The sequence below is a fragment of the Tenrec ecaudatus genome, chromosome 1, assembly GCF_050624435.1.
Source record: "Tenrec ecaudatus isolate mTenEca1 chromosome 1, mTenEca1.hap1, whole genome shotgun sequence".
Lineage (NCBI taxonomy): Eukaryota > Metazoa > Chordata > Mammalia > Afrosoricida > Tenrecidae > Tenrec > Tenrec ecaudatus.
Window position 1 is genome coordinate 143,028,896 of NC_134530.1, and position 27,924 is coordinate 143,056,819.

Genomic DNA, 27,924 nt, shown 5'->3' on the forward strand with positions numbered 1-27,924 from the left:
AACTCTGATGGAATTGAACTACTGAACTGAGTGATGTGTGGGTTAAGTGCCAATAAAGCTGTTTTAAAAAGAAAAAAAAGATAGTGAATAAAGCAATTGCTTTATTCACTATCTTACCGATGATCCGCGCTAGTCTTTTCATTGGCTGCAGAATATGAACTGTATACCTATGCTATTCTATTATGAATCGCTCATGGACAGTCTTTACAGTAGTGCGATTTGGGGCGAGCCCCTTGTAGACCTGTCATGGCATATTTGTAAGCGTTTTCCACAAATTCCTGGAAATAGATTGGCTGGTCAGTGGGTATGTGTTTGGGGAATTTTATAGACGATGGCTCTCAAATGGTTTCCAAAATTGCACTGATCTATACTTGGTGGACTGACAGCGTGGCGGCAGCAACGCCCTGGACGCAAAGCCGTTGTTTCACTCTGCTGTGCCTCGGTCACTGTGAGTCGAACCGACTCGATGACGCCCAACAACATCTGCAAGTGCCTGTTCTCTCCCAGCTGCGCTGCCCGCGAGGCGTTTCTACCCTGATTTGGGCAGGCTAGTAAACAAGGGGCCTGAGTGGCTCAGTGGTTAAGCACTTGGCTGCTAATCAAAATGCCAGAGGTTCAAGCTCAGCTGTTGCCAGTAAGCTAAATGTTGGCTTAATTGTTTTTATTTCCTTTATTGTGCATGAGGAAGAACATAGATTTGTCTTAAAATAAATACTTGTTAGTTGATTCTTTGCTTAAAAATCAAAGATACATTTTTTTCTCATTAAAGCACCTTCATTACTCATTTCTTACAATGTTGTTCTTTTTCTGGAAAGTCACTTTCCCAACTTGTGTAGCAAGTGAAAATGAAATCCACCCGTCCTTCCCACCTTTCTGTTCGGAAGATCAAGTTTTCTTCGTGGTTGGCCTTCTAATCCCGGCTGCCCGGCACGGAGCTAGTATTGGAGGCGTATCCTCTGCCTGCGCACTTTGTCCAGATCTTCTGCAATCGATTTGATCATCTGATCCGTCGTTTCTTTCAAAACGGTGGCCGTCCGGAGCGCGTGGTCCAGAGCCGAGTTTAGTGTCTACAGAGGAAGAGACCGCACATTTTAGCTCCCCACGCTGCCTCGCTCTTCCTGTTTATTGCGTTCTCTCCTTGGTGAAACACTGCGAGGTGGGGCTCTGGAAGTATGCTCTTTTCCACGCAGTCTATTTCTGTATTTGAGGACTGGTTTCCTAGGAAACTGCCCTGGGCTGGAATATGTGTGCTCAGGAAAAAGATGAAAAAGACTGGCATGTGACTGGGGAGCTGAATCAGAGGGAGGAGGCTGGCAGCTGGCTGGGTTTTACCCCTGCTGCGAGGCCCAGAAGGCAGGCTGGAGGGTGGGGGGCCAGAGAGAGGGCACCCCGGGTTTGCATGAAGTTTTTGAAAGAGGCCTGGAGAGTGGTTACTGGTTTGCTGGGGGGACCCGATCCTGACCACCATGCCACCATGTCATTGGATCAGAATTGTGACCACAGCCCAGGACAGACTCCAAGCTGGGCGCTCAGCCAATCATTTGGCTGAGGGGAAAAGCCTCATCCAAACATTTTCTCCAGGAATTTTCCAGGGGAACTAGCTGAGGAAGATTTAGGTTGGAGCTGAGCACAAAATTGTTTCCAGCAGCAATCTCTTCCAGCCCACTGTAGTCACTCAACTCACTGCCATCGAGTCAATGCCGACTCCTGGTGACCCTGTAGGGCAGGGTCGAACTGCCCTGTGAGTGTGACTCTTTATGGGGGTAGAAAGGCCCGCCTGTCTCCTTCAGGGTGGCTGGCGGTTTCAAACTGCTGGTCTTTGCGATCCCAGCCCAACACATAACTACTCCACCAGGATCCCCGCCCCGCACTGTAGTAGTGCCAGAGTTATCAGCGCTGTGACTTCCGATTCCCCCCTCCCCCCATGCCCTTCATAAAGCCTCACCTCAAACTCCATTTCGTCAACCCTCTGAAAGTCGCACATGGATTTGCTTGCATAACCCCTCTGGGCGTGGGCGCAGGGCGAGGATGCAGGCTGGTCTGCGAGGTAGGGGGGCAGCACCTGCAGATCCGTGCTGGGAGGGAAAGCACAGGGACAATGAGCGGCCCAGGTCTGCTCTGTGGTTCCGGAAGGCCCCTGCGTGTTGAAGTGAGGCCCCCTTATTCCCCACGGTCCTGTTGTCGCCGATGACCGCGCAGCTTCCAAAGGAGTTTTGCTGCCCTAACCAGGAAGGACGTTTCCTCTTGGGATGCGCCTTAACCTTTGCTATGGAGAAAGGCAAGGCTCCAGAGGGATTTGTACTCCACATTGATTCTTTGGGGGCCAACCTTCTAGCCCCTGAATGTTTATAAAATGTGCACACACACAAACAACATTGCAGGCGCCGTGCATGTGTGTTGGGCTCATTCTGGCACCAGTGGGCTGCCGTGGCCGGGAGGCAGCCGCAGCAGAAACGTGACGGCAGCACCTCTCCCCGCTGCCGCCGGGGCTGGTCTCAGGGTGCCCGCTAGGTGCCCATGTTCCGGCTGTGCAGGGCGCAGCTCTGGGAGGGGTCATTCGGCTGATCTGAAGGGCACTCGGTGAAGGGATACTTTGCCCAATCACCAATCCTTGAGCAGCGCGAAGGGGCTACAAAAACTTGCCTGCCTGCCGACCTGCCATGGATGCCTCCGACCCCATGTTAAGTCTTCCCCAAACACTTGGGAGGGGTGCCAGCACCAGAAAAGCTCTATGCAAACACTTGTGACCTCAAAACCTCCTAGCGTGCCTCACCCCCAGCACGTGACCTTGGGTTGGTTGCAAGTAGGTTGAGTTACCACGATGGAGAGGGGACTCAGCAGCTGGCAGGCCTACATCCAGGGAGATGCCTTGCAGGGCAGCGCCTGGAGCCCGGAGTCCTCCGTCAGCCCCACAGCCACCCCTGGAAACCAAACCCATCCATGGGGTCAACCCAGACTCACGGCGACCCTGCACGGCGCTCCGAGCCACGCCCTGGGGTGTCCAAGGCTGCTGTTTTCATGGGGCAGACTGGCTCTCCGTTCTCGTGTGGAGCTGCTGGTCGGTTCCAAGTGCCCCCCTTTCAGTGCACAGCCTAGGGCTTTAACCCCTGCGCCACCAGAGTCTACCAGGCGCTCTCGTACTGAGTGGGTATTAGGAGCCAGGCGCCATTCTAAAAGGTTTAAGCGCATGGACGCACTTTACCTTGGATGGATTGAGTCCTATCAGCAGCAGCAGCAGTTTCAATATCGGAAATGGGCACGGAGAGGTGGAGGAGAGAGGACCTAGATTCAAACCCAAGAAGTCCCGGGAGGCAGGTTCAAGCCTGGCGAGTGTGGCCACACAGTACTTAGAGCCTGGGTCTTCAGTAGCCCTGGGATCCATCCCTTCTCCATCTCCGCCTCTGGTACCCCAGGCGTGCATCCGCTCACTCTCACTGGGCAGCCTGCGTGGGGAGCACTGTAACCTGGCCCCCTACCCCCCATGTGTTCCAAGTCTCAACTCCTCTAAGCCACCCCCTTCTCTAACCTCACACCTACCCTCCAAGGCGATCTTAAAGAGACTGAAATAAAATATATGTTTTAAAAGCCTCGCCGGCTTCCCTTGTTCCCAAGACTAGAGACTGAGGTCCCTGATGTTCCCCACAAGGTCCACAGCCGACCTGCCGGCCTCGGGACCTTCTCTCGCCAGGCTCATCTTGCCGCACTGCGACCCCTCTTCTGGGGTCCAGTTCCAACGCCCTTGAACTTGCCAGGGCCTGCCTACCTCCACCTGGAGAGACCCCGCACGCTCAGTCCCTGGACCCCCATGCTTCTCATGCCCACCTCCACCTGCCTTGCGGCTGGCCAATGCGCATCCTTTGGAGCTCAGCCTCCTTGAAGCCACATCTGGCCAGTAGTGCTCTACGCCGCTGCCGCCTCTCACCATTGCCAACGCTAGCTGGCTCTGCCAGGAAGGCAGGGACGGTGACTGACCTTTTTTTGTCACTGTGTCTCCTCTGCACACTTTTGACATTAAAATATGATTCTCGAGGGAATGCATGAGTGCATCACATCTGAGACAGGAACTGGCTTGGATCCCGAGTCCCTACAGCTGTGACCTAGGTGATTTGAGACATATGCCTCAACCAGTGGTGAGGGTTAATGCTTCCATCGACTCATCACTATCGAGTACATTCTATCTCATGTCAATCCTGCATGGGTTTTCTGAGACTGTAAATCTTTAAGGGATCCAACAGTCTCATGTTTCTCCTGAGGAGCAGCTAGGGGTGTTGAACCACCAACCTTGTGGTGAGCAGTCCAGTGCCTAATCCACAGCCCCACCGTGGCTCTTTTTGGTACTGTTGCCATCAGGTGTGTTCGTCAGTTCTGATCCAGGGCATCTTGCATAGAACAGAACGACACTGCCTGGTCCCACACCATCCTCCCCACTGTGGTTATGCCAGAGCCCTGGCTGCAGCCGTGTCGCCCATCAGTCCGTCGGTCACTCCGTCTCCTCTTCACTGACGCTCCACTTCACTAAGCAGGATGTCCTTTTCCAGGGAATGGTCTCTTCCGACAACCTTGGTTATCATCAGAAATAGTAAAGGAACACTTACTTCTCTGGTGTGGGTTCATGTTCATCCTGAGGGAACTTCACCTTTGTTCTCTGGGAATTGATCCCTGTGGGTTTTGAATAAGCTGAAATATGGAAACAATGATTATACTCAGAGGATCAAAAGTTATCCTAATTATTGCTTCTCGGCCTTTTGGCTAAGATCAAGTGTAGTATCTGTTCTTATCAGTTTAATATCTGATACGTCCTCTTTCTGAGGGCAATATATTAAATGGATTTTTGGAATTAGGAGCTGGAATAGGAGCTTGCTCCGTCCACTCCACGCATCGACCTGGTATTGCAGTACTTTCAGGAACTGTGCACTAAAAAAAAAAAGTTATCCTAATTTAATATCCAGAATAAATGAAGAACTGGGAAAGGTAGCAACAAAAACCCAAGTCCCCCAGTCTGAACATGGGCACAGCACTTGAGTAGATTTCACCAGAGGATCTACAAATGGCCACCAAGCTCATGAAATGATGGTTGACATCCTAAGTCTTTACCCAAACCCAAACCTGTTCCCTCAAGTCCATTTTGACCCATAGGGCAGGGGAGAACTGTCCTGAAGGGGCTCCAGTGCGGTACTGTTCATGGTAGCAGGCTGCCAGGTCTCTCTCAAACAGAGCAGCTGGTGGATTCAAATCACTCACTTTGTGTTACCAGCTGAGGGCTTAACCACTGAGCCGCCAGGGCTCCTTGTCAGTCAGTCAACCCAAAGACCAAACCCACGGCCATCAAGTCTATTTCAACTCATAGTGACCTTCTACTGGGCTTCTGAAAGCAAATCTTCATGAGAGCAATCCGTCTCATCTTTGTCGCATGCATGGGATAGCTGATGGGTTTGAACCGCCAACCTTGCAGCTAGTCGCCTGACGCCAAAGTGACCATGCCACCATGACTCCTAAGCCACATCAAACCAAACGCACTACTATGGAGTCGATGTAGTAACCCCAACAGGGTAGAATTGCACCTGTGGGTTTCTGAGACGGTAACACTTAATAGGAGTAGAGAGCCTCATCTTTCTCCCTCAAAGCTGGCTGGTGGTTTTGACCTGTGGTTAGCAGACCAACGAATAACCACTATGCCACCAGGGCTCCTCCTATGGGGATGCAAACCAAAACCACGATGCAATACCACTCCATCCTCTCTAGAATGGTGACGACATCAAAGCAAAACAAAAACAAACAAGCCGGAGTGGTAGAGGGAGTGGAGAGATTGGAATGCTTGTCCATTGCTGGTCAACACGCTGTGGCTGGTGGTTTCAAACTGCAGATGTTGAGGGTAACAGTCCACCTCATAACCACTACGTCACCGGGCTCCTGGGACCTATGGTAGTTGCATGATTAACTATTTGAGAAACAGCCACAAAGGGAGAAAGATGTCCGATGCATGCTCTCTCTTAGCCAAGTCCATCGCCACCCCTCTCAGCCCCTCGAGGGTTCCCAAGGCTGGGATCGTTGGCAGCAGATCACCACTTTTTCTCCCCAAACTGCTGACCTTTGGGTTGGCACCAACGTGCTAAACTATTCTGTCACCAGGACTCTTGATGTACCAACAACAGGAAAACAGCTGAGTCAAACAAGTCCATCCGAAAGGACAAAGACTGGATGACCCCACATGCTGCTCAACTCATCAAGCGCAGTCCCCTCAGCACCCCGCTGCTGCTGCTGCTCCCCCTGTGCTCGCCGCTGCCACTTCTTCCCCAGCCTGATCGGGGTTGTGGGGTTCCTGCTGCCCCTCAGATGGTGAATCGCTGATTGTTCCACCACAGGCAGTTCAGACCTGAAGGGTCACTAGGGTCATTGTCTGGGATTCCCCCTGTCTCTATCTGACCAGTTACACATCTTTTGTTATACGTATTTTTATCACAATGAACAAATAGCTAGTGAGTCCCCCTAATGGGGGATATCATTTTCCAGAACTTTACTGTGGGATATTTTGTAAAATTTTTTTTAACAAGAGAAGGAGCATAGAAAGAAAGAGGATTGCACAAAGTGTTCGGAATTCAGGAAAAGACACTCGACTTCGAAGAAGTTATTCCAGCAGCCAAGTCCTGGGGAGTCTGGGTTCCCTGCGTGCGACCACGCGACCGGGCCTGCTGGTGACCACCTCTGTGCACAGCTCTGCCATCCAAAGGGCAGGCCCTAGCCTCTCCCTGGAGACCCAACCAATGGGATTCTGGAGGCCCTCTCCCCTGCGGACAGGATTCCTGGATTCTAGGCTAGTGATTGTTACCAGGAGGAGGCCAGGAAGGAGAGAGGCTCAGAGCTCTTGTGCAGGCAGTCCCCTGGACTCACCTCGATTGAAGTTCTCACCACAGTTGACCGAGACCAGGGGGCGGCAAACGTTTTGGCATAAGCAACAGCGGCCTTCCACTCTGGGACTTTGAGTGGTTATGTGTTGGGCTGCTAACCTCAAGGTCAGCAGTTCGAAACCACCACCTCTCCATGGGAGAACGATGAGGCTTCCTACCCCGGCACGGATTTCAGACTCAGAAACCCACTGGGGAAGCTCTCCTCTGTCTCTCACGGTCACTCTGAGTCAGCAGTGAGTTCAGTTACAGGGAGCTTCTTGCCAACTCTGTGCCGCGCTGGGTGTGGAAGTGTCCCTGTAAGCGAGCGCTGGGGACTTGAGAAGCAGAGTGGGGGGTGGGCAGGGGCACCCCAAGAGACGCAGTAGCCAGTGTACTGTGGGTCTGCTGGCAGCTGGGGCATGAGGCTGTGATGCAAGCGCAGGGGATGTCCATATGAGGGGATGTTTTCATTTAAAGAACGGAGCTGAACAAAGCAGCTTTTGCTCTAAATCACCCTATGCTGGGTGTTTCATCTAGAACAAAAATGTCGAAAGATAAAGAAGCCACGGCTGGTGGCCTGGGAGGGAGCAACAGCAGTCCCACGGCCACTTGCTTCCTAAGGCCCGAGTGACTCACCTTTAGGCGGGGCTTCGCGGCTGGCTCTTCGGGAGGGAGGGGTGTTGGCGCCACATTTCTCGCATTTGTTTCTCTGCAGCCCCATGCCCGAGTCGGAACAGGAGCTGTCTGCTGCTGCTTCCGAACCTGGGAGAGCCCAAGTGACACAAAGGGAGGGTGAGCTTCTCGCAGAGCTCTGGTTGGGCCAGGGGCGCCCAAGGCCAAAGTACCAGTCCCCCGGGCTGGGAGTCCAGGAGCGGCAGGTGAGATGCTTAGGCGCAGCCCTGACACATGGAAGTCTCAAGGTGGGCCTAGCACGGAAAACCAAAAGGGGACAGCCATTGAGAGGACTCTGATCAGGGAGACCCCTTCTGGGCCCCGGCGGTACTGCACTCCACACGGTTTTCCAGTATGGCGGCATACTGGTTACATGGTGAGCACCTAACCTCAAGATCGGCAGTTCAAAACCACCAGCCCCTCTGAGAGACAGGCAGACAGAGACAGAAAGAGAGAGAGAAAGAGAGCGAGAGCGAGAGAGAGAGAGAGAGAGAAGGCTTTCCATTCCCATAAAGAGTTCCAGTCTTGGAAACCCACAGGGGCAGGTTTAGCCTGTCCTACAGGGCTGCTATGAGTCAGAGCAGTGAGTGGGCTTGGTTTTCCGTGGTCCTTCAGAAACAGATCGCCAAGTCTTTCTTCGGAGGTACCTGAGAGGACTTACACCACCGTCCTCTTGATTAGCAGCTGAGCACGTGGCTGCTTGTGTCTCTCAGTGCAAACCTCCGCCACCGAGTCTGTGCTGACCCATGGAGAGCCCTGTAGATTGTGAGGCTGTAACTATTTACAGGAGTAGAAACCCAGTTGTTCTCCCTAGGAGTCGATGGTGGTTTCGAACTGTCAACCATGCAGATCGCAGCCCAGTGATAACCACCACAACACCCCAGGGCCTGTCTAGCTCATACCAGAGACTCCAAGCTGGGCAGAACAGAGCTGCCCCGGGGGCTCCCAGGCTGTCCGCCTGAAGGAAGCAGACTGACTTTCTCCCACGGAGCCGCTGCGGGTTTGCATTCCCGCCTTCTCTCGGCAGGCGAGTCCTCTAAGCCCTGTGCCACCTGCACTCCTCTGCCTGGCACACCCGGTGTTCAGCTAAGGTCTGCATGGATGTGGAAGAGCATCTGAGAACATTGTGTTTGTGGTTGTCTGTTCAGATTTGCCCCGACATCCTCATTCTTTCTCTCAAAACCTGCTGGGGCAGAGTTTGTGTTTTGTCAGGCGGGCGACTGGAAAGCCAGTTTCTCCTCCAGGAAATCCATGAGCTCTGTGGAGCTCCTCGCTGTGGTCGGGCGCATGGGCACACGGTGGACAGTGTCACACAGGCGTAGGAGCGGGCCCAGGCAGGGGCACACGGGCTCCAGAGGTCCAAGCAGCATCTCAGTGCCAGGCAAGGTGCAGCCAGGGAACCAACCTCCTCCCCGCCTTCCTGCCGTGGTGCATTACTGGCTGCACTCCTTGTCAGCATCCTCTTACAAAGTAGGAACCAGGGCTTGAACTTTAGGGAGACTCTTCCTCCAGACCTCATTCCGTGAGCCGCACTGAGGGCCCTCTCAATGTGAGCCTGAGGAAAAACCAGGAGCAGATGGGGACCCGCCTGAAGGGGGTGCTGTGAACCACAGAGAGATCGGGAGGTTCAAATGGGACGTAGTTAAAGTCTAGCTCTGTGAGGGCTTCAAAGAGGTCCACAAGTTGGACCAAGTGAAAATCAGGAAGGCTGAAAGAGAAATCGATGCGTTTAAATTACGGTGCCGGCGAGGAATATTGCGAGGGCCACGGACCGCCAAAAGAAGCAGCGCATCCATCCTGGGAGATGTCCAGCCAGAGCGTTCTTTAAAGGCAAGGATGGCCAGACTCGCTCTCACATATTTTGGACACGAGCGTGCAGTTGGTGGGGAAGTGCAGCAGGCTTGGTGACGGAGAGGGCCAGGGAATGAGGCGGCGGCCCTGACACAGTGGCTTCAACAAGGGGCCCAAACTAAGAACTATCGTGAGGACGGAGCAGGGTCGGCAGTGTGTCCTCCTGTTGCGCACGGGTGGCTGTCAGACCCAACTCGACGGCACCTAACAGTAACCCCCCAGGGTCTATTGCCCTCCTAAAGTCAATGAGCTGTATGCACGCGGCTTGACCTGCCACATGGCACATCCCTGCGAGCGTATCTATCTGTGGTGGTGAAGTCCCCTCCTGCCCGGGGCTCGCTGTCCTACATGCTCAGGGGTGGAGATGGGGAGGCCGTGAGAATCAGTCAGATCTTCCTGCTGGACCATCCTGTGGCTTTTAAAAGGAATTTAAAATGAGAAGCTTCAAAACGTTTTTCATTTTTTATGTCATTTAGAAGTAACACTAATAAATCCCTTTCATGTTAACAAAATACCATATTTTTTATGGAAAAATCATCATATTTTTCCAAATTAAAAATATGCAGTGAGAAGAATGGCATTGTTTTCTGCTTTGGCAGCTGTCTGGAGTGTCTGGCTTCGCCAAGGCAGCCTGCGGCATAGCTGCTTCTGCATACCATCTGTTTCAACAGGCTGCCTCTCGCCGTTAGGAGAGCGCCTCATGCCCCCCTTGAAGGGGTTCAGCAACATCTCCCCACCCCACCCACCCCCTCAAGAGCCCTGGTCACACTTTGGAAACCTCTCCTCCGTATCAGAGTCCCTTGGTGGGACAAACTGTTAAACCTGCTTGGCTGCTAACCGAATGAGGTGGGGGAGGGGGGTCCAAGTCCACGCAGAGAGGTCCCTTGGGAGAAAGGTCTGATGATCTGTTTCCCAAACGCTGCCCTTGAAACACAACAGAGCATAGTTCTACTCCAGCCCACTCAGGGTCGCCAAAACAGGATATACGGAGCCCGAGGTCAGGATTAGACTGGTGGCTTCACCAGGACGCTCGCTCAGGGTTGACAGTCTGCACCACCTAGAGACGCAGCGGAGGAAAGTGCTTCCACAAGGTGACCCTCCTGCAAACCCCATGGGGCAGATCTAATTTGCCCACCAGGGGTCACAGGACAACTGGCTTCATTCTATGCTCAGTAGTTTTTAGGATTAAAATGTGTCTTCTACCGAGAGGCCAGCCTAAAAGTAAACCTGACAGAACAGAAAGACGAGCTTGGGGAAGGCTCTGTGCAAACAGGCTGCCGGAAGGTGTGGGCAGGCCGTGGCCCCTGGCACATTTCCCCATGGATAAGCCCAGTAGACCAGGTGTCACCAGGGAGCAGGTAGCCCGGGAGCTGCCCGAGCAGGCAGACCTTTGGCCTCACCTCTGCGTGAACAAAGCCGTTCTGCCAGGTTATGGTTTTGGTTTTTGCTGTTGCTTAAGCTGTCTTTGGAGACAAGATCGTCTGACTCAAAACCCCTGGGTCTCAGGCCCTGGGTGCTCCTTCGGCAATAACTTCTCTGCTTCTATGACATGCGTGGACTAGCTGGTGGGGCCAGTAGGCTCACCAGGAGCACTGTGGGTCACGGCTCAGAGAACCGAGGGCCACTGGCCCCTGGGGCTCCAGTCAGAAAGATGGCTTGGCTGATTTGAATCTAGTCCATTGTGGATTCTTTAAAACATCATTTTGCTTAAAAAAATACAGCTTTCCATGCTCCCGTCTAGGGTAGTGCTCTGCAGAGTGGTGGGTGGTGAGCTGGCTCGCATGTGAACCAATCATATGGGTGGGTGGGTGGGTGAGTGGGTGGGAGTGTCCAGGCCCTCCTACTTACTGCAGCTGGAACACAGGTGCAAGGGGTTTTCCCGAATGATGATGGAAAACCTTCCGCTGTGGATCCTGCGGTGGCCTCGTCTCTCCATCTTTTGCCTCCTGCAAAAGGTGTGCACAACCCCATGAATGGTTAGTAGAAAGAAAATGTTTTGAGAATGGTGATGGCAACAAATGTACAAATGTGCTTGACACAATGGATGGACAGATGGATTGTGATAAGAGTTATACGAGCCCAATAAAATCATTTTTCTTAAATGAAAGAAATCCCTCCACCCCCAGAAAGGTAAGGTTTCTTATGTCACAGCCCAGGATAACATAGGAGTGGTGTGTCATTCTCAACCCAGAAATCACCACCCTCCCCACCTGCCTGTTTTTAGGGCCACCCCAGAAGAAATGATACTCAGGACAATTTGACCCAATGAGAACATTTACATATGTCTAAATATGTTTTAGAATGTCTAATTCTGGAGCCAATGAGTATGACTAAACCTTAAACCAAATTCTCTGTTGAATTTATCTTTAAACCAAATGAGATTTTAGCCTTAATAGAAAATAATGTCTGCATGAGCATTCTGCTTTTTTAAACAATGAGATCATATTGGTAATGGCAACATGAAGAGTTCAATAAGCAGCTGACCGGGCAGTGAGTCTATATTGCCGCTGGTGAAACAATTCAAGAAAGGATTTATCTGGGCACAACTTCAGCATAGCCAAGGTCACAGAATTGTACATGTAGAAATTGTTGAGTTGATGTATATTGTGTTGTAGATATCTTAACCCAAAATAGAAATGAGCAAGCAAATCAATAAATCTCTTTTGCTCAACAGAGGATAATGTCCAATCATCGCACACACGTGTACAAAACTGACATTTCAAAGTAGGGGATTATAAACTTTGGATTTTCCTTGCTGTTTCTCAAAGCTTCTACCTCATAAAATCAATTCTTAATAGAGGCAGAAGCTTCTAAAGGTGTCAATACCAGGTCACGTGGCCTTAAGTGCAACCTGAGTGTATTTAAATTTAAATTTTTGAAGTCTAGCCCCATGTGTTTGGCCCGTGTCTGGGGGGCTCAAAGCTATGGGCATGTGGCGTCGCACAAGGCCACCAGGGGCACCAGAGAGGAGAGACTCCCGCTCTCGGGCTGGCTGCTCCCCACCCTCTTCCTCCACAGAAACGAATTCTTCCAAAGGAATCCTAGTGAAGAAGTCTTGCTCAGCCCTGCAAGACAGTAGCGGCCCTGGGGAGAGTTGCTCACTCTGCATTTGGGGGGCTCTGTGCCCGCCATCCCGACCCGGCCCTGGAGCAGGGACCAGACTGGCTGCTGGGGATGAGCAGGCGGCTGTGCAGAGCAAAGGAGCGCCATCCGGCTGGGCCCGGGGTGGAGCGATGCAGGCTCGGCTTTGTGGCGTCAGGGGCTGCCAAGCCCGGCCACGTCCCTCTCGGAAAAACATGCTCTCCTTCTGAGTCATGTATTTTCTCACCTCATTTGCGGTCTCCACCCTCCCCATTCAGAGCATTTGAACAGCTGCTCCCCAAAGTGGAAACCTTGGATCTCACTCAAGGGACTTCAGTCCAACGCATGACTTTCCCGCCCCACCCCCTGATTCTTTGCAACTCCTCTGTGCATAAAAGTCTTTTCATTAATCAAAAATGTTCAAGGAAAGTTCTATTCCAAAAGGCTTTTTTTTGTAACAAAACGAAGTAGGGAAAATGAAATTTTAAATCCAAAGCTTCACACCAGAAAGAACACAGAGAGATAAAAGTTTCACATTTAACACGTACATTAACTGATCCGCACTCGCAAACACACACATAAGAAGCAGCTTGCAAATAATTCAGTAGTTACTTTGGCAAGCTGCTTAAGGAATGTGTTCTACCTGAGATATCTATAATATTCTGAAAGATTATGGCTTGTGAAGTATAACAGGTTTATGGCCCCCCTTTAATTAATGGTACTCATTGGGGCTGCTAACTGCCAGGCCAGCAGTTCGAAATCACCGGCTACTCCTTGGGAGAAAGATGGAGCTTTCTACTTTCATTCAAGGTTACAGTCTCAGAAACCCACAATGGCAGTTCTCCCTGTTCTAGAGTCACTACCAGTCAGCATTGATTCATGGCAGTGAGTTCATTTGTTTGTGCGTGTGTGTGAATTAATGAAGTCCCTGGGTGGTACAAATAGTTCCTGTATTCTGCTGCCAGCCCCAGTTGAAGGTTTAAGACCACTCAGAAAAAGCAAGCACTGAAAAGCCTGCTCTCGAACATGTGGGATTGCTGTAAATCGGAATCAACTCCACCACAAACTCCACCACTAATTAGCAATTTCTCAGGGATGATGTACAACAAGAGTCCATTGTCTGAAGCCTGTCTCGGCATCACTCCCCAGCAGCGGGATTCAATGTGAGGTCTGGTTTATACTTGGTTGTGTTTTTCTTTCTATCTTATAAATGCACCTCTGAGACTATAGCCTTGAGACACTCTTCATGCCTGGAATCAAACCCAGCCCTGAACTTGATGGCAGCCGAACAACCAAACCTACTGCCATCAAGGCGATTCGTTGTGGGAGCAGAGAGCCTCATCTTTCTCCCAGAGAATGGCTGGTGGGTTTGAACTACAGACCTTACCATTAGCAGTCCAAAGCTTGTCCGACAGTGCCCAGGGCTCCCTTTCGCCGTGCATGGGACAGGCTTATAAAGCCAGCAGTAACATTCAAGAGGGACTCACTTCTCAGAATCATCAAGCATAAAAAGGATTTCCCAGAACACAGCTCAGAAGGCGGGAAAGGAGGATGGCTGGAAAGAGAGCCGAGGGAGGAGTGGGAAGGTGCTGTTACATGGTGGGGTTGCAACTGATGTTACAAAGTGAAATGGGTATCAATTCTTGAACTGAAAACTAATCTGTTCTGTAACTTTCACCCAAACCACAATAAAAAGAAAAAAGGGTTGGGGGTTAGGGGTGGTGGTGAGAATGTAATCTGAGACAAGTCTCCTTATTTTGGTATTCAAGACCCTTCAGGGTCTAGATGAGAAACTTGAGACAGAAACATGTCGTACCTTAAATGCTTGAACAAAAGATTTCTTAAATGTCAAAATATTTTTCCCAATCATCATACTTAAGAACCGAAAAGGTATCTAAATGTCAAAATATTTTGATACATAATAAAACCTAAAAAAATTGCTTAGATTTTGCTTCAATAAATAAAAACAGGCCTGGGGTGGCCAGGGAATGAGACTCGCCAGCGCCCCATGTTAAGTAAAGGTGATGTCGGACACCTTGGTTGGAAGCAATGATCCACCGAGGTGACACAGAGTTATTTTTACCACAAACATCAGGCTGTTTCCTTTTTACGGTGAGGAAGCCCACAAAGGGCCTAGGACAAACGCCCGTGCCTGTGCTGGAATGCTTTCTAACAGGAAACATCCGTGTTTCACAGCTTTCCATGTGCTTCTCTGTATTAGAGACCGTTTCATGATGACTAAACAGGTCTCGCTCTTTTGACTCTTGCCCCTGCGAAGGCAAATTGGCCAAGCTCTGGACCAAGTCCACAGTGCCCCGTGAGCTAGAGGTGGCGCACCTCTAGCTAGCTCATAGATTCTCAAACTTAATTGACCTACTGTCCCCTTTCTGAAGAAAAAAAAACTGACAATTAAAAACGTTTGTATAGCCCATAATCCGGGATAAAGTCTAGGTATCTGCTTTTGCAGCCCCTTGAATTGCTCCAGAGTCCTGCAGGGGGCAGTATTGTCCACTGTGGGGCAGGGGAAAGCAGTTGCGGTAGAGTTGATCAGTGCACGGAGACCCCGGTGTCAGTGTGGAGCTGTGCTCCGCGAATTTTTGGAAATCGATTGCCAGGCCTTTCTTTCGAGGTGCCTCCGGGAGGGACTCAATCCTCCCGCTGTTCCCCCCGGCAGCCGAGCGCAGCTGTGGGTACCACCCGGGCTCCAACGTGAGAGAAGTTTGAAATACATCTGGATTCACACGTGCGAATGGTTGGTCCGGTGAGGGTTGCGAAAACACGGAGGACTTTACACCTGTAGTTCTTGGAAGGTGTCTTGCTTACGAAGGGGCAGAGGTCTTGAGGTGCGTTCGCCGGGACCCCACCGGAAGATTTTTGTTCATCCTGAGCAGTGCCGGCTGGGGCGGGGGGTGGGGAGCGAATACACCAACCCCAAACCCAGACTCACTGCCGGTGGATTCCGACTTGCGGAGCCACTATAAACAGGGCAGGGCTGTACCGGGTTGGGGGGAAGGGGGGTTTCTCAGACTGTAACTCTTTACTCTTTGCAGGAGTAGAAAGTCCCATGTTTCTCCCAAGGAGCAGCTGGTGGTCTCGAACGGTTAACCTTCCCATTCAGCAGCCAGTGCACCCTCATCTGAGCACTGTGAGCCCCCACGCCCATTCCCCGCAGCCGGCCCCGTGAGGCTTCCTTCACCCAGGGGCTGCTTCGGGATCGGGCTTTCTACAGGATTGCAGCCGCGGTTCCTTCCACCCCCGGCGAGGCTGACTCAGAAGGTGGGGCTGAGGCGTGTGAATTATTAGCAATTGCCTGGTGGTTTGGGCGCTCGCCCCGGCAGAGGGATTTGTCGGTGGGGACACAGGCCGGGCTCAGCGCCCAGCCCAGAAAGCGTGATTACCTGTCATCCCCGGGCCAGCGGCTCCTGGCACCCGCTCCATCAGCCGACTCCCACCCTCCCTGGATCAGGAGCCCAGGACCGTCTCCCCGCACCCGGGGAGGGAGGAGGCGGGCGGCGAGAGCGCTCACCGTTCAAGGGCCCGGTGGCAGAAGGCACAGCTGGGGCTTGGCGGCGCCGCCGCGGCGGTTTCCGCGCGCTCCTGCCCTCCTTCGGCGCGGCTGGGCTCCTCCTGCACCCAAGCACAGAGATGGGGTGGGACCCGGGAAGTGAGTCAGCCCCGCCGCCCTGGGCCCCACTCGCCCAGCTGCGGGACTCGGGGACGTTCGGCACGCCAGGTCCTCCACAGCGGGGAAACTGAGGCCTGGGCCCCTGCAGGGCGAGCTGGCTGGCCCGTACTTCTCAGACCTCAGTGGGACCTGGCGTCTGAATGACCTGGCTTGTAGGAAAGAAGCTCCAACACGGGCCAAACTGCCTTTCCTTGTCCAAACGGATTCTTAAATCTGCTTTAAGGATGAGGGAATTTTTCTCTTTAAAAAAAGTCCCCTAGTTTCCAGTTACTCCGAGCTCCACGAGATAAGAGAGTTTAGAAGATGATTGGTGACTAGTTTGGCGAACTCGTTTCCCTTCTCCCAACTGTGTATTCAGCCATGAATTAAAACAAGAGCCAGACAATCTAGAGGAAGAAATTGTGGATTAGAAGTCCTTCAGCACAAATATGTGTGTGTCTATCTATCTGAACTGAAATCACTGCCTCTATTCCACATGTATTTGTATTATCGTATCCTGTTTGCAAGCTGAAAATAAACATCTTCTTCCCACTGTCATAACCAAGTCAGCGCCATTGTACAGATCGCTTTCCCCATATTTTGGATTACTTCCTTCTGGGAAATGTCTGGGTCAAAGGTTGTAAATGTGTTTGTGTGACCATCCACACTGCCAAACTGCTTTCCACAAAGATTCTTGGGATTACACAGCCACCAGCCACCTGCCTGGGCATCAAGAATTATCCTTTAACATGTTTTTGTTCCTGTGGGTATGGGTGTGTGTGTGGGGGTGGGGGGAGCACCTGCGTTAATTAGCATTTTCTCTGTTATTAAAGGAGATAACCATTTTGCATATGCTTATCCACAGGTTGCATTTCCTGTATTGCTTGTGACTTCTTAGTTCTCCTCTGTGCATTTATTCATGTGTTTATTTCCTTTGGAGCATGTCAGCGTTTTTCTCACTAGGCAGAAAAAGCCACCACGTGCTGATCCTATGGTCTCCTGCTATTCCATCCAGTAATCCATGCTGCCCTCGTTTTGATGATGAATACTCTGCTCCGAGTAGGTAAGCAAGCTACTGAGGCCACAAAGAAGTGGCATGGAACCTTCACCTGCCTGGCTCATAAACATATGCTCTTAACCATAGTTCTGCTGCGTTGTCTACCTGTCCGAGTACTTTGCATAATGAAATCTCAACCTTGAACCTACCAAACAAAAACCACCACTGTCAAGTCCATTGCCACTCCTAGCGCCCCTACAGGACAGAGTGGAACTGCCCCTGTGGGTGTCTAAGGCTGTAAAGCTTTATAGGAGTAGAAAGCCTCATCTTTCCCCAGAGCATGGCTGGTGGGTTTGAACTGCTGACCTTATTGTTAAGTCCAACAGGCAGCCCCCACACCAGGGCTCCTGACTTGCCCTTAATATGTTCCCGGGTGTCTGCCTTTTTAAAACAGGAGCTGATTTCAGTTTTGCAAAGTAAGTTAAAATGTTGTTGGGCTCAACGAAGAGGCAGGACTGGCCAAGAAGCATGTGAAAATAGGCCAAATCTCACAGGCAAAGAGATCCAATGAAAACAATGAGACAGTGGCATTCACTTAGAACTTTAGTAAAAGGTTGAAAAAATAATAATCCTTAGGGTGGGCTCGGGTTGGAGTCACAGCCCCACCATATTCTACTACTGCCGCCCCGGGAACTGGCCCCACTGGCTGAAAGTATCCGAACTGTCCATGGGTGGCCCTTTTAAAGTCCACCACCGTCCATCAGTTTCTCATACTGTGGTGGCTTGTAGGTTGCTGTGTTGCTGGGAGTTACGTCACTGCTACTTCAAACACCAGGAGGATCGCCTAAAGTGAGCAGGTTTCAGCAGAGCTTCCAGACCAAGAACAGACTACAAAGAAGGAATGAGCCACAGAAAACCTTATGAACAGGGACAGAGCATCTTAAGACACCGGAGAGTTCATAAACAGCATTTCTCACACTGTCCTGGAGCCCTCAGGTCAGAAGGTACTCACAATATGACTGAAGAAGAGCTGCCTTCTCAAAGTAGAGAACCACAATGACGTGGATGGAGGGAAGCCTTCCGGATGTTCATTTGCTGATGGGACACGACTCAAATGTGAAGAAACTGTTGTAAACATCTATTGATGTTTGGAAAGGATGAAGGATGAATCCAGAAAAATGAAAGTAGTCAACCGTTAAATGGAACACAGTAACATTGACATGCTAGGCTTTAGTGAACTGAAATGGACTGGCATTGACCATTTTGAGTCCAATAAGGCTGTAGTTCATTGTGGCAGGGATTAACAGATTCAAGAGGAGTGGCAACGCGTGCCCCATTGAAAGGAACATGTCGAGGTCTGTCTTGAAGGGCGGCCCTGCGTGTGACAGAGTGATAGCTGTATGCGTACAAGGAAAGCCAGGAAATGAAACTATTGTTTGATTTTACACACCAACCCCTAGAGATGAAGAAACCGAAGGATTCTACCCAACTTTTTCAGTTGGTAGAATTAAGCAAACCTGTGATCCAGTCCCATTGCTAATTATTGGCAATTGGAATGCCAAAGCTGGAAACCAGGAGGAAGAAACAGTAGTTGGAAAATATGGTCGTGGGGATAGAAACAAAACTGGAGATCACAAGATAGAATTGCGCAAGACCAACAACTTGTTCATAGCAAACGACTTTTTTTCTGGCAACTAATCGTGGCCAGACAATACACAGCTATCAAATTGACTCCATCTGTGGGAAGAGACCATGGAGACACACGCAGTCATCATTCAAAGGAAGGCAAGGGCTGGCTGAGCAATAGGCCATCAGTTACTCATATGTAAATTCAAGTTCAAGTTGAATAAAATTAAGCCAAGTCCATGAGAACCAGAATATTGCCTTGCATATCAATTCCACTTGAATTTTGAGAACATCTCAAGAATAGATTGGACACATTGAATGCTAATGACAGAACAACACACACAAAGAAAGCAAAAGGTCATTAAAAAAGGCAGAGAAAAAAGAAAAATCCAAAATGGATGTCAGAAGAGACACTAAAAATTACTTTCAAGCCTATAGTGGCTAAAGCAAATAGAAGAAATGGTAAAGCAAAAAAGCTAAACGGAACATTTCAGCAGGCAGCTGAAGACGATAAAGTATTACAATGAAATGTGCAAAGACCTGCAGGTAGAAACCCAAAAGGCTGAAGACACTCAGCATATATCATGCAGAAAGAACTGAAGAAGAAAAAAAGGCAAGCCTCAGGTTTCAATACTGAAAGATTCCATGGGCAAACATCGAGTGATACAGGAAGCATCCAGAGAAGATGAAAGGATGGATGCAGTCACTGTCTAGAAAGAATTAGTCGACACGTAACTATTTCAAAAGGTGGCATATGAGCAAGAACCAGTGATACTGAAGCAAGGAGTCCAAACTCAAGCCTCTAGGAACTGACAGAATACCAGTGGAATGTTCCAACCAGCTGATGCAGCACTGAACGCACTCACTCATCGATGCCAAGAAATGTGGAGAACAGCCACAGGACTGGAAGAGATCCATTATTGTACCCATTCTGAAGACAGGTGACCCAGCAGAATGCTGAAACTACCAACACTATCATTCATAGCACATGCAAGTAAAATCTTATTAAAAATTATTGCAGCAGTACATTGACAGGGAGCCTCCAGAAGTTCACAGTGGATTCAGAAGAGACCATGGAGCAAGAGAGAACATTCCTGATGTCAGATAAACTTGGGCTGAAAGCAGAGAAAGCCAGAAATATGTTTACTTGTGTTTTATTGACTATGAAAAGGATGAAAAGGCATCTTTGTGGATAATAAAAATTATGGATATTATTGAAAAGAATTCCAGAACACTTCCCTGTGTCTTTGGAACCTGTGGCTTCACTGAGGCAGTCATTTGAAGAGCAGAACAAGCGACTACTGAGCAGTTTAGAGGTGTATACCAGGCCGTTTAAAGTAGTTTAGAGGTGTATACCAGGCCGTTTAAAGTAGTTTGAAGGTGTATACCAGGAAAGGTATATACCAGGGTTGTATCCTTGCTACACTTTCATTCAATCTGTGTGCTGAACAGTAATCCAAGACGCCGGGCTATGTGAAGAAGAATTCAGCATTGGGATTAGAAGCAGTCTTATGAACAGCCTGCGATATGCAGATGCCACAACCTGGCGTGCTGAATCTGAGGAAGATTTGAAGTACTTGCTGATGCAGATCAAGGAGTCAAGCCTTCACCATGCAATACAACCTAATGCAAACAACACCCAGATCCTCACAACTGGACCATTAGCTAACATCCTGATGGACGGAGAGAAGATTGAAGTGGTCGAGAATTGTATCTTGCTTGGCTCGCAATCAGTGCTTATGGGAGGCGCAGCAGTCACGAAAGCAAATGGTGCCTCGCGTGGGATCCGTCTGCTGCCCAAGACCTCTTTCGAGTGCTGAAGAGCAAGGATGTCACTTGGAGGACTAAGATGTGTCTGACCCAAGCCAGGACATTTTCAATTGCCTCACATGCCTGTGAAAGTTGGACATTGAATAAGGAAGATGGAAGAGCAGCTGCATTTGAATCATGGTGCCCAGGAAGATATCGGGAGTGCAGAAAGCCGCCAGAGAAGCAAACACATTTGTCTTGGAAGAAGTACAGCCAAGATGCTCCTTGGAGGCAAGGCTTCATGGTGAGCTTTGCCGCACATACATGGAACATGTTGTTAGGAGAAATCGGTCCTTAGAAAAGGATTTCATGTTTGGTAAAGTAAAGGGGCAGCCAAGAAAAGGAGGTTCCCCAAGGAGATGGATGGACACACTGGCTGCAGGAGTGAGCTCTAACCCGGCAGTGTCGTGAGGATGGCGAAGGCCAGGCAGTGTTTGATTCTACTGTACCTAGTGTCAATGAATGTTGGAGCCAACTGCGCAGCATCGAATACCACCTCCACTACCTTTTGAATCATTCATTGCACCCTGAAGGGTTTACCCTAAGTAAATACCCAGCCATGACCAAAAATCTGCATGGCAAACGATGCTGTTTAAAGAACTGCTGATAACACCAAAGAGCAGAGGGAAAACGAAATGCCCAACAGTAAGTGATTGGTTAAGTGAATCGGCACACTCAAAGAACAAGACACGACATAGCCATGAAAAAGGAGCTATAAATATCCCGGCGTGGAGGAGGGAACCGGTGGAGAGGTCTGGGAGGCTGGCCCCAGCACCATAAATTAAGTGGATTCCTGCCCCTCCCCCGAAAAGAATTTGTTCCAAAGGACGACATTGACTCTGCAGCTCTGGGAGATGGACATATTTGATCAGAGCACATGGGACCAGATGAAGGGGCAGGAGGAGAGAGTGGAGCACAGCCTGGCCCACCAGGCTGTGATGATGATGTTCCTGAGTAGAGCAGCCAGTCCACAGAGAGAACAACATGGCTGGCCCCACTATGAGACATGATGCCCCTCAGTGACTAAGGGCGATACAGGGGACAGCACCGGAGGCACAGTGTGGGAATTGCACCTGACCTGATCCCACCACACCGAGGCAAATCACTGGGGGAGTGCAGCGGAACAGCAAGGGAATGGAGTGGCAAGGTCCCCAGGGAATGCTGAAAGTGGACTTTGGGGCCAGGGTGTGGTGCCCCAACAAACTGGACTGGAAAACGCTCCTAAGGGCCAGCAAATGATCCCTGAACTAACTACAAGCTTTTCTCTTGTGAACTGTTTTGTTCTGTTCTTTATCAGTGGTTTGTTTTTGTTGTTTTGTTGTCTGGTTGTATACTGTTGCTTTGTTTTCCTCTGTCTAGTTTTCGTGCATGTTAGTGACTCCACAGGTCTGTCTGAATAGGACAGGCTGGATGAACTATCTGGAGGAAAAACAATGGGACCGACAGTTCTGGGGGGACTTGGGGTGGGGGGGTAAGGAAGTGGTGTTAACAAACCCAGGGACAAGGGAAAAACATGGGACCCCAAATGGTAGAGAAGGGGGAGTGGCAGGCCTGGTGGGAAATGATCAAGGGTAAGGTTGCTTAGAGAAGAGGTATACTCTAGCCCAGGTGGCGATGAAGCATGGTAGTAGGGCAGGAGGAAAGTCAAGGGAGATGGAGGAAAGAGCTAGGAGTCAAAGGGCATTCATGGAGGTCTAGACACAGACATGTACATGCAAATATATATAGGAGGATGGGGAAATAGATCTATGTGTCTCTATTTATAGGTCAAGTATTAAGGTGGCGGAAGGACCTTGGGCCTCTACTCAAACACTCCCTCAATGCATGAATACCTTCTTTTATTAAATTGGAACTCTATGATGCTCACTCTCCCGACACAACGGCTGGAGCCAAAATGGGTGAACAAGTAAATGTGCTGAAGAAAGCTGATGGTGCCCGGCTATCAAAAGAGATAGTGACTGGGGTCTTAAAGGCTTGAAGATAAACAAGCGGCCATCTAGCTCAGAAGCAACAAAGTCCACATGGAAGAACACACCAGCCTGTGTGATCGAGTGGTCCCAAAGGGATCAGTTACCAGGCATCAAAGAACAAAAAATCATATCATTGACTGCACACCTCCATGATAGGATCGCTGAAGACAAATGGGTGCATAAGCAAATGTGGTGAAGAAAGCTGATGGTGCCCGGCTATCAAAAGAGATTGTGTCTGGGGTCTTAAAGGCTTGAAGGTGAACAAGCGGCCATCTAGCTCAGAAGCAAATAAGCCCACATGGAAGAAGCACACCGGCCAGTGCGATCACGAGGTGCCCAAGGGACCAGGTATAAGGCATCATGCAAAAAAAAAACAACAAAAAAAACGATATAAGTATGTGTATGTATGTGTATATATGTGTATATGTATATATGTATGTGTATATATGTATATATATATCATATTAAATGAAGGGGGAAGTGCAGAGTGGAGACCCAAGGCCCAAGTGTCGACCAATGGAGATCCCCTCATAGAGGGGTTTAGGAGAGGAGATGGGTTAATTAGGGTGTGAGGTAGTATCGATGAAGAAAACAGCTTTCCCCCAGATCCTGGATGCTTCCTCCCCCCAACTACCATGATCCGAATTCTACCTTACAGGGCTGGATAGGACAGAGGCTGTACACTGGTGCATATGAGGGTTGGAGGTACAGGGAATCCAGGGTGGATGATACCTTCAGGACCAAGGGTGTGAGGGACGATGCTGGGAGAGTGGAGGGTGAGTGGGTTGGAAAGGGGGAACTGATTACAAGGATCCACATGTGACCTCTTCCCTGGGAGAGGGACAGCAGAGAAGGGGGGAAGGGAGACTCCGGATAGGGCAAGATATGACAAAATAACGATGTATAAATTACCAAGGGCATATGAGGGAGGGGGGAATGGGGAGGGAGGGGGAAAAAAAAAAGAGGACCTGATGCAAGGGGCTTAAGTGGAGAGCAAATGCCTTGAGAATGATTGGGGCAGGGAATGTATGGATGTGCTTTATACAATTGATGTATGTATATGTATGGATTGTGGTAAGAGTTGTATGAGTCCCTAATAAAAAGTAAAAGAAGAAAAGAGAAAAAATGATTAGGGCAAAGACTGTACAGATGTGCTTTATACAACTGATGTATGTATATGTATGAACTGTGATAAGAATTGTATGAGCCCCAATAAATTGTTAAAATAAATTTTTTTTTAAAAAAGGAGCTATAGGTTAGTCTAAGCCAGTGGTTCTCAACCCTCCTAATGCCGTGACCCTTTAATACAGGTCCTCATGTTGTGGTGACCACCCCCCAATCATAAAATTATTTTCATTGCTACTTCATCACTGTGATGCTGCTTCTCTTATGACGTGGGCGACCCCTGTGAAAGGGTCATTTGTCCCCCAAAGAGGATGCGACCCACAGGTTGAGAACTGCTGGTCTAAGTGATAAGGAGACATATCCTCAATATATTGTTAAATGAAATAGGTATATTGTAAAACAATATATTACAATTCCATATTTGCCAAGAATGCCTATTTTGTTATGTCCTATCGAGTCAATTTTCAATTCATAAATGAAACCAAACCCATTGCCACTGGAGTCAACTCTGACTCTTAGAGACCAAATTTAAAAACGCACAACAAAAACCTCACTGCCCCTTATAGAGGGGTTCAGGAGAGGAGATGGGTCAGTCAGGGTGCGAGGTAGTACCGATGAAGAACACAGCTTTCCCCCAGATCCTGGATGCTTCCTCCCCCTAACTACCATGATCCGAATTCTATCTTGCAGGGCTGGATAGGGCAGAGGTTGTACACAGGTGCATATGGGAGCTGGAGGCACAGGGAATCCAGGGTGGATGATACCTTCAGGACCAGGGGTGTGAGGGGCGATGTTGGGAGAGTGGAGGGTGAGTGGGTTGGAAAGGGGGAACTGATTACAAGGATCCACATGTGACCTCCTCCCTGGGAAAGGGACAGCAGAGAAGGGGGGGAAGGGAGACTCTGGATAGGGCAAGATATGACAAAATAACAATCTATAAGTTATCAAGGGCTCATGAGGGAGGGGGGAGCGGGAAGGGAGGGGAAAAAAAGAGGACCTGATGCAAAGGGCTTAAGTGGAGAGCAAATGCTTTGAAAATGATTAGGGCAAAGAATGTATGGATGTGCTTTATACAATTGATGTATGTATATGTATGGATTGTGATAAGAGTTGTATGAGCCCCTAATAAAATGTTAAAAAAAAGAAACCTCAATGCTGACTCACAGCGGCCCCTTGTGGCTTTCGGAGACGCTAACTGCTGACTGGAGGAGAAAGCCCAGTCTTTCTCCCTTGGAGCTGCCGGTGGTGTTGAACTGCTGACCATGCGGACCACAGCCCAGAAAGCAGCCACCCCACTACCGGGGCTCCTGTAGGACACAGTGAAACTGCCCAGAGGATTTCCAAAGCTGTCATCCCTATGGTATCAAACTGCCGCCTCTTCCTCCTCCAGAGCAGCTGGTGGGTTCTAATGGCCAGCCTTTCAGTTAGCAGCCGAGCACGGACGGCCACCCAGCAGGGCTGCAGGTGAAGGAGCAACAATCCCCGGGCTTTCTGTGCTGCGATGTGTATAGGAGTCCAGCGGCAGGGTGGCCTCAAAAGGCCAACCGTTCTGTTAGCAGCAGAGAGCTTCACTGCCGAGCCACCCGCAGTGTACGGAGGGATTTCTTCGAGGCTGGAAAGATACACTAACAGGTCAACGACTTTTTCTCTCAGGGAAATATTCTCTATACTTTCCTGTACTGACTGATTTTTGTTGGCTTGTTAGTAATAAGCTTATACCCGCTTTGTCATTCCTAAAAGGTTGATGTCTCCATTTTCCTGGGTTTTCTTTGATCTTCTAACCCTGAAGACCAAGCCCAGACCTCACAGCAAAGACCAGACTCACCGCCGTGGAGTCGGTGCTGACCCCACAGGCCGGAGTCGACGCGCCCGGTGGGTTTCGGAGACTAACTGTGTACAGGAGTAGACAGCCTGGCCTTGGTGCCACAGAGTGGCCGGGTTTGAACTGTGGAACTTGCAGCTCATAGCCCAACGTGTAACCACTGCGCGGCCGGGCCTCCCACGTCTAAGACAGGCTGTTTTAATGAAGTGTAGGGAGGTGCCAGCCCTGCAGAGTTGAGATACTTGTACTGTATCTCATGTCTTCTTCCCTGGGCAAATCTCCTCACCTTTCTAAGCTTCCAACTCCTTTTCTGAAAAACAAAAACAAAGTCTCTGTAAACTGTAGCGCTCTGACCCAACAGCACGTGTTGACTGTAATAGTGTTACCAGCACTTTAGACCAAGGGCTTGGGGTCCTCACGCCCCAGTTCATGCATGAGATCATCTCCAGGCCTGGCTACTCTATGTGTGGGCCGGAGACCAGCAGCCCAGGCATGCCCTGGCAACATGTGAGAATTGCAGAAAGGCAGGCCCCAGCCGGGCCTACAGAATTGCAGTCAGTGGGTCTGCCCTGTTCTAGAACGTGTCCCCCAGCGAAGTTTCTCCTGAGTGTTGCTAGTAATACCAACAGTACCGCGGCACTGATGCCCAGCATGCCAACAGGCAGGAGGTGAGCTTGGTGAATGGTGAGCACAGCAGAAACAGGGCCGGGCAGCTGGCTTTACCCTGGAGACAGAAGACAACCGGGTGGGTGTTTGATCCTGCAGGTCCTGGGCAGCCACATCACTGATCAGCCAGTCGAGGGAACTGGTGAAAATAGGTAACATCAAGAACCGTTTTCCGATCATTCGTGAGCTCCCCAAGAGCCCCTGAACTATGGGATTACCTGACTTCTTTAATCCAGTGACAAGTCCTGGGAGGGTGGAAACGTGCAACCTGAGGTGAGTGTGATGGGGACCTCATGTGACCCTCATGTGACCACTAGGCCCCACTCGCAGCCACCTGGCCACCTGAGACCCACCGTCTCTGCCCAGGGCATTGTAGAGACCCTCTGGATTTTGGGGTGCAGGCGGAGAAGCAAGGCTTGCAGGGCTTGTAACCTGCAGCCTAGGTTTGCTTCTCCTTTGGGGGCTCTTTGGGCCTCCCAAGGGGCTACATGAGGCTGTAGGGAGGGGCGGGGAGTAGGGGCAGGACTCACGTCTGAAGGTCCATCTTGCAAAGCTCCTCTGAAGGGCCCGGCTTGGCCACCCCTGCCCCCTCACTTCCACATGTGTTCGGAAGCTCAGGAGGATGGCCAGGGTGGTCCTTGGGAATCTAGGGGGAAGTACACAGAAGGACTTGCTGTTAGGGCCACAGTCCCACGGAAGAAACTCCAAATCAGTTCAGCACCCCCAAACTCGCTTCAATGGAGAAGATCCAGATTCAACGAACCCCCAGTACAGAGCAGGACTGTCGCTTGTGGTTCCCAAGGCCATATTCTTTCTAGAAGCAGAGTGCCACGTCATTCAACCAGGGAGGGGCTGGTGGGTCTGAGCTGCCCACCTGGCAGCTAGCAGCACCCCCCTCCCCTCCCCGCTTAACCACGGCACCACCAGAGCTCCTTTTGACACCCCTTGCCCACCCAGATGCACCATGACATCCTGGCAGGAGGGCCATTTCCTGGACTCAGCTTCAAACCTGCTGTCAGAAAGGCTGCATGACCACCTCACCCCCATCCCTTCACTGCCATTACCACGGAGCCCTGGGGACAGAGTGGCTAACTGCAGCAGTTTGAATCTACCAGCCGCTCCACAGGAGAAAGATGAGACTTTGGTCCCTGTGAAGACTGACAGTCCTGGTCACCCAGAGAGAGCAGTTGTACTGCACACCAGACTGGACTGGATGGCACTGAGTGGTCTGGGGACCTACCCAGTCAGTGCCCTGCTTTGAGCCAGGCCCCACTTAAGTACTTTACATATATTAACTCATTTCCACTTCATAGCCATCCTGTGAGGCAGGTGCGGTTCTTATCTCAATTTTACAGATGAGGAAACGGAGGTACAGAGAGGTGACGCAATTTTCCAAGATCAGAAAGCTAATAAATGACAGAGACAGTCTTTAAACTCAGGGAGCCCAGCTTCCTAGTCCTTGGGGCCTACCGTATTAATCTATACACAGAGTATTCTGTACTTACAAGTACGCATTGTTTGTTTCTTTGTATGTCTCCCTCACAGAAATAAAAGCATCTTAAGTGAAGTGTCCACTAAGTCCACATGGAAGAAGCACGCCAGCCTGAGTGATCCAAGGATTGTCAACAATAAAATCCAAATCCAAAGGAGGGAACCGGATCAAAGTTTCAATTCTGAACACCCTGTTTGCAGCAGGCTCTGGAGGACAGTGGAGCCCCAAATCCATTTGCAGGGTTCTCCACATGGATGAAGCCTCT

General features: G+C 50.2%; 1 protein-coding gene and 1 non-coding gene across 2 annotated transcripts in view; one reads left to right on the plus strand and one right to left on the minus strand.

Moving 5' to 3' along the window:
• Positions 1-208: 208 nt before the first annotated feature.
• The window catches only part of AKNAD1 (AKNA domain containing 1), a 47,560-nt gene continuing 19,844 nt past the window's right edge, over positions 209-27,924 (minus strand). The window contains exons 7-13 of the mRNA XM_075540279.1: positions 26,698-26,813; positions 16,015-16,155; positions 11,256-11,353; positions 7,521-7,646; positions 4,596-4,677; positions 1,946-2,075; positions 209-1,067 (exon numbers count right to left, since the gene is read on the minus strand). Coding sequence (XP_075396394.1) covers positions 936-1,067; positions 1,946-2,075; positions 4,596-4,677; positions 7,521-7,646; positions 11,256-11,353; positions 16,015-16,155; positions 26,698-26,813 — 825 coding nt within the window. The 3' untranslated portion in view covers positions 209-935. The remainder of the gene's footprint in view (positions 1,068-1,945; positions 2,076-4,595; positions 4,678-7,520; positions 7,647-11,255; positions 11,354-16,014; positions 16,156-26,697; positions 26,814-27,924) is intronic.
• Positions 4,730-4,920, plus strand: LOC142438049 (U2 spliceosomal RNA). Its single transcript, XR_012782516.1, has one exon. It is a non-coding gene; the product is annotated as a U2 spliceosomal RNA (small nuclear RNA).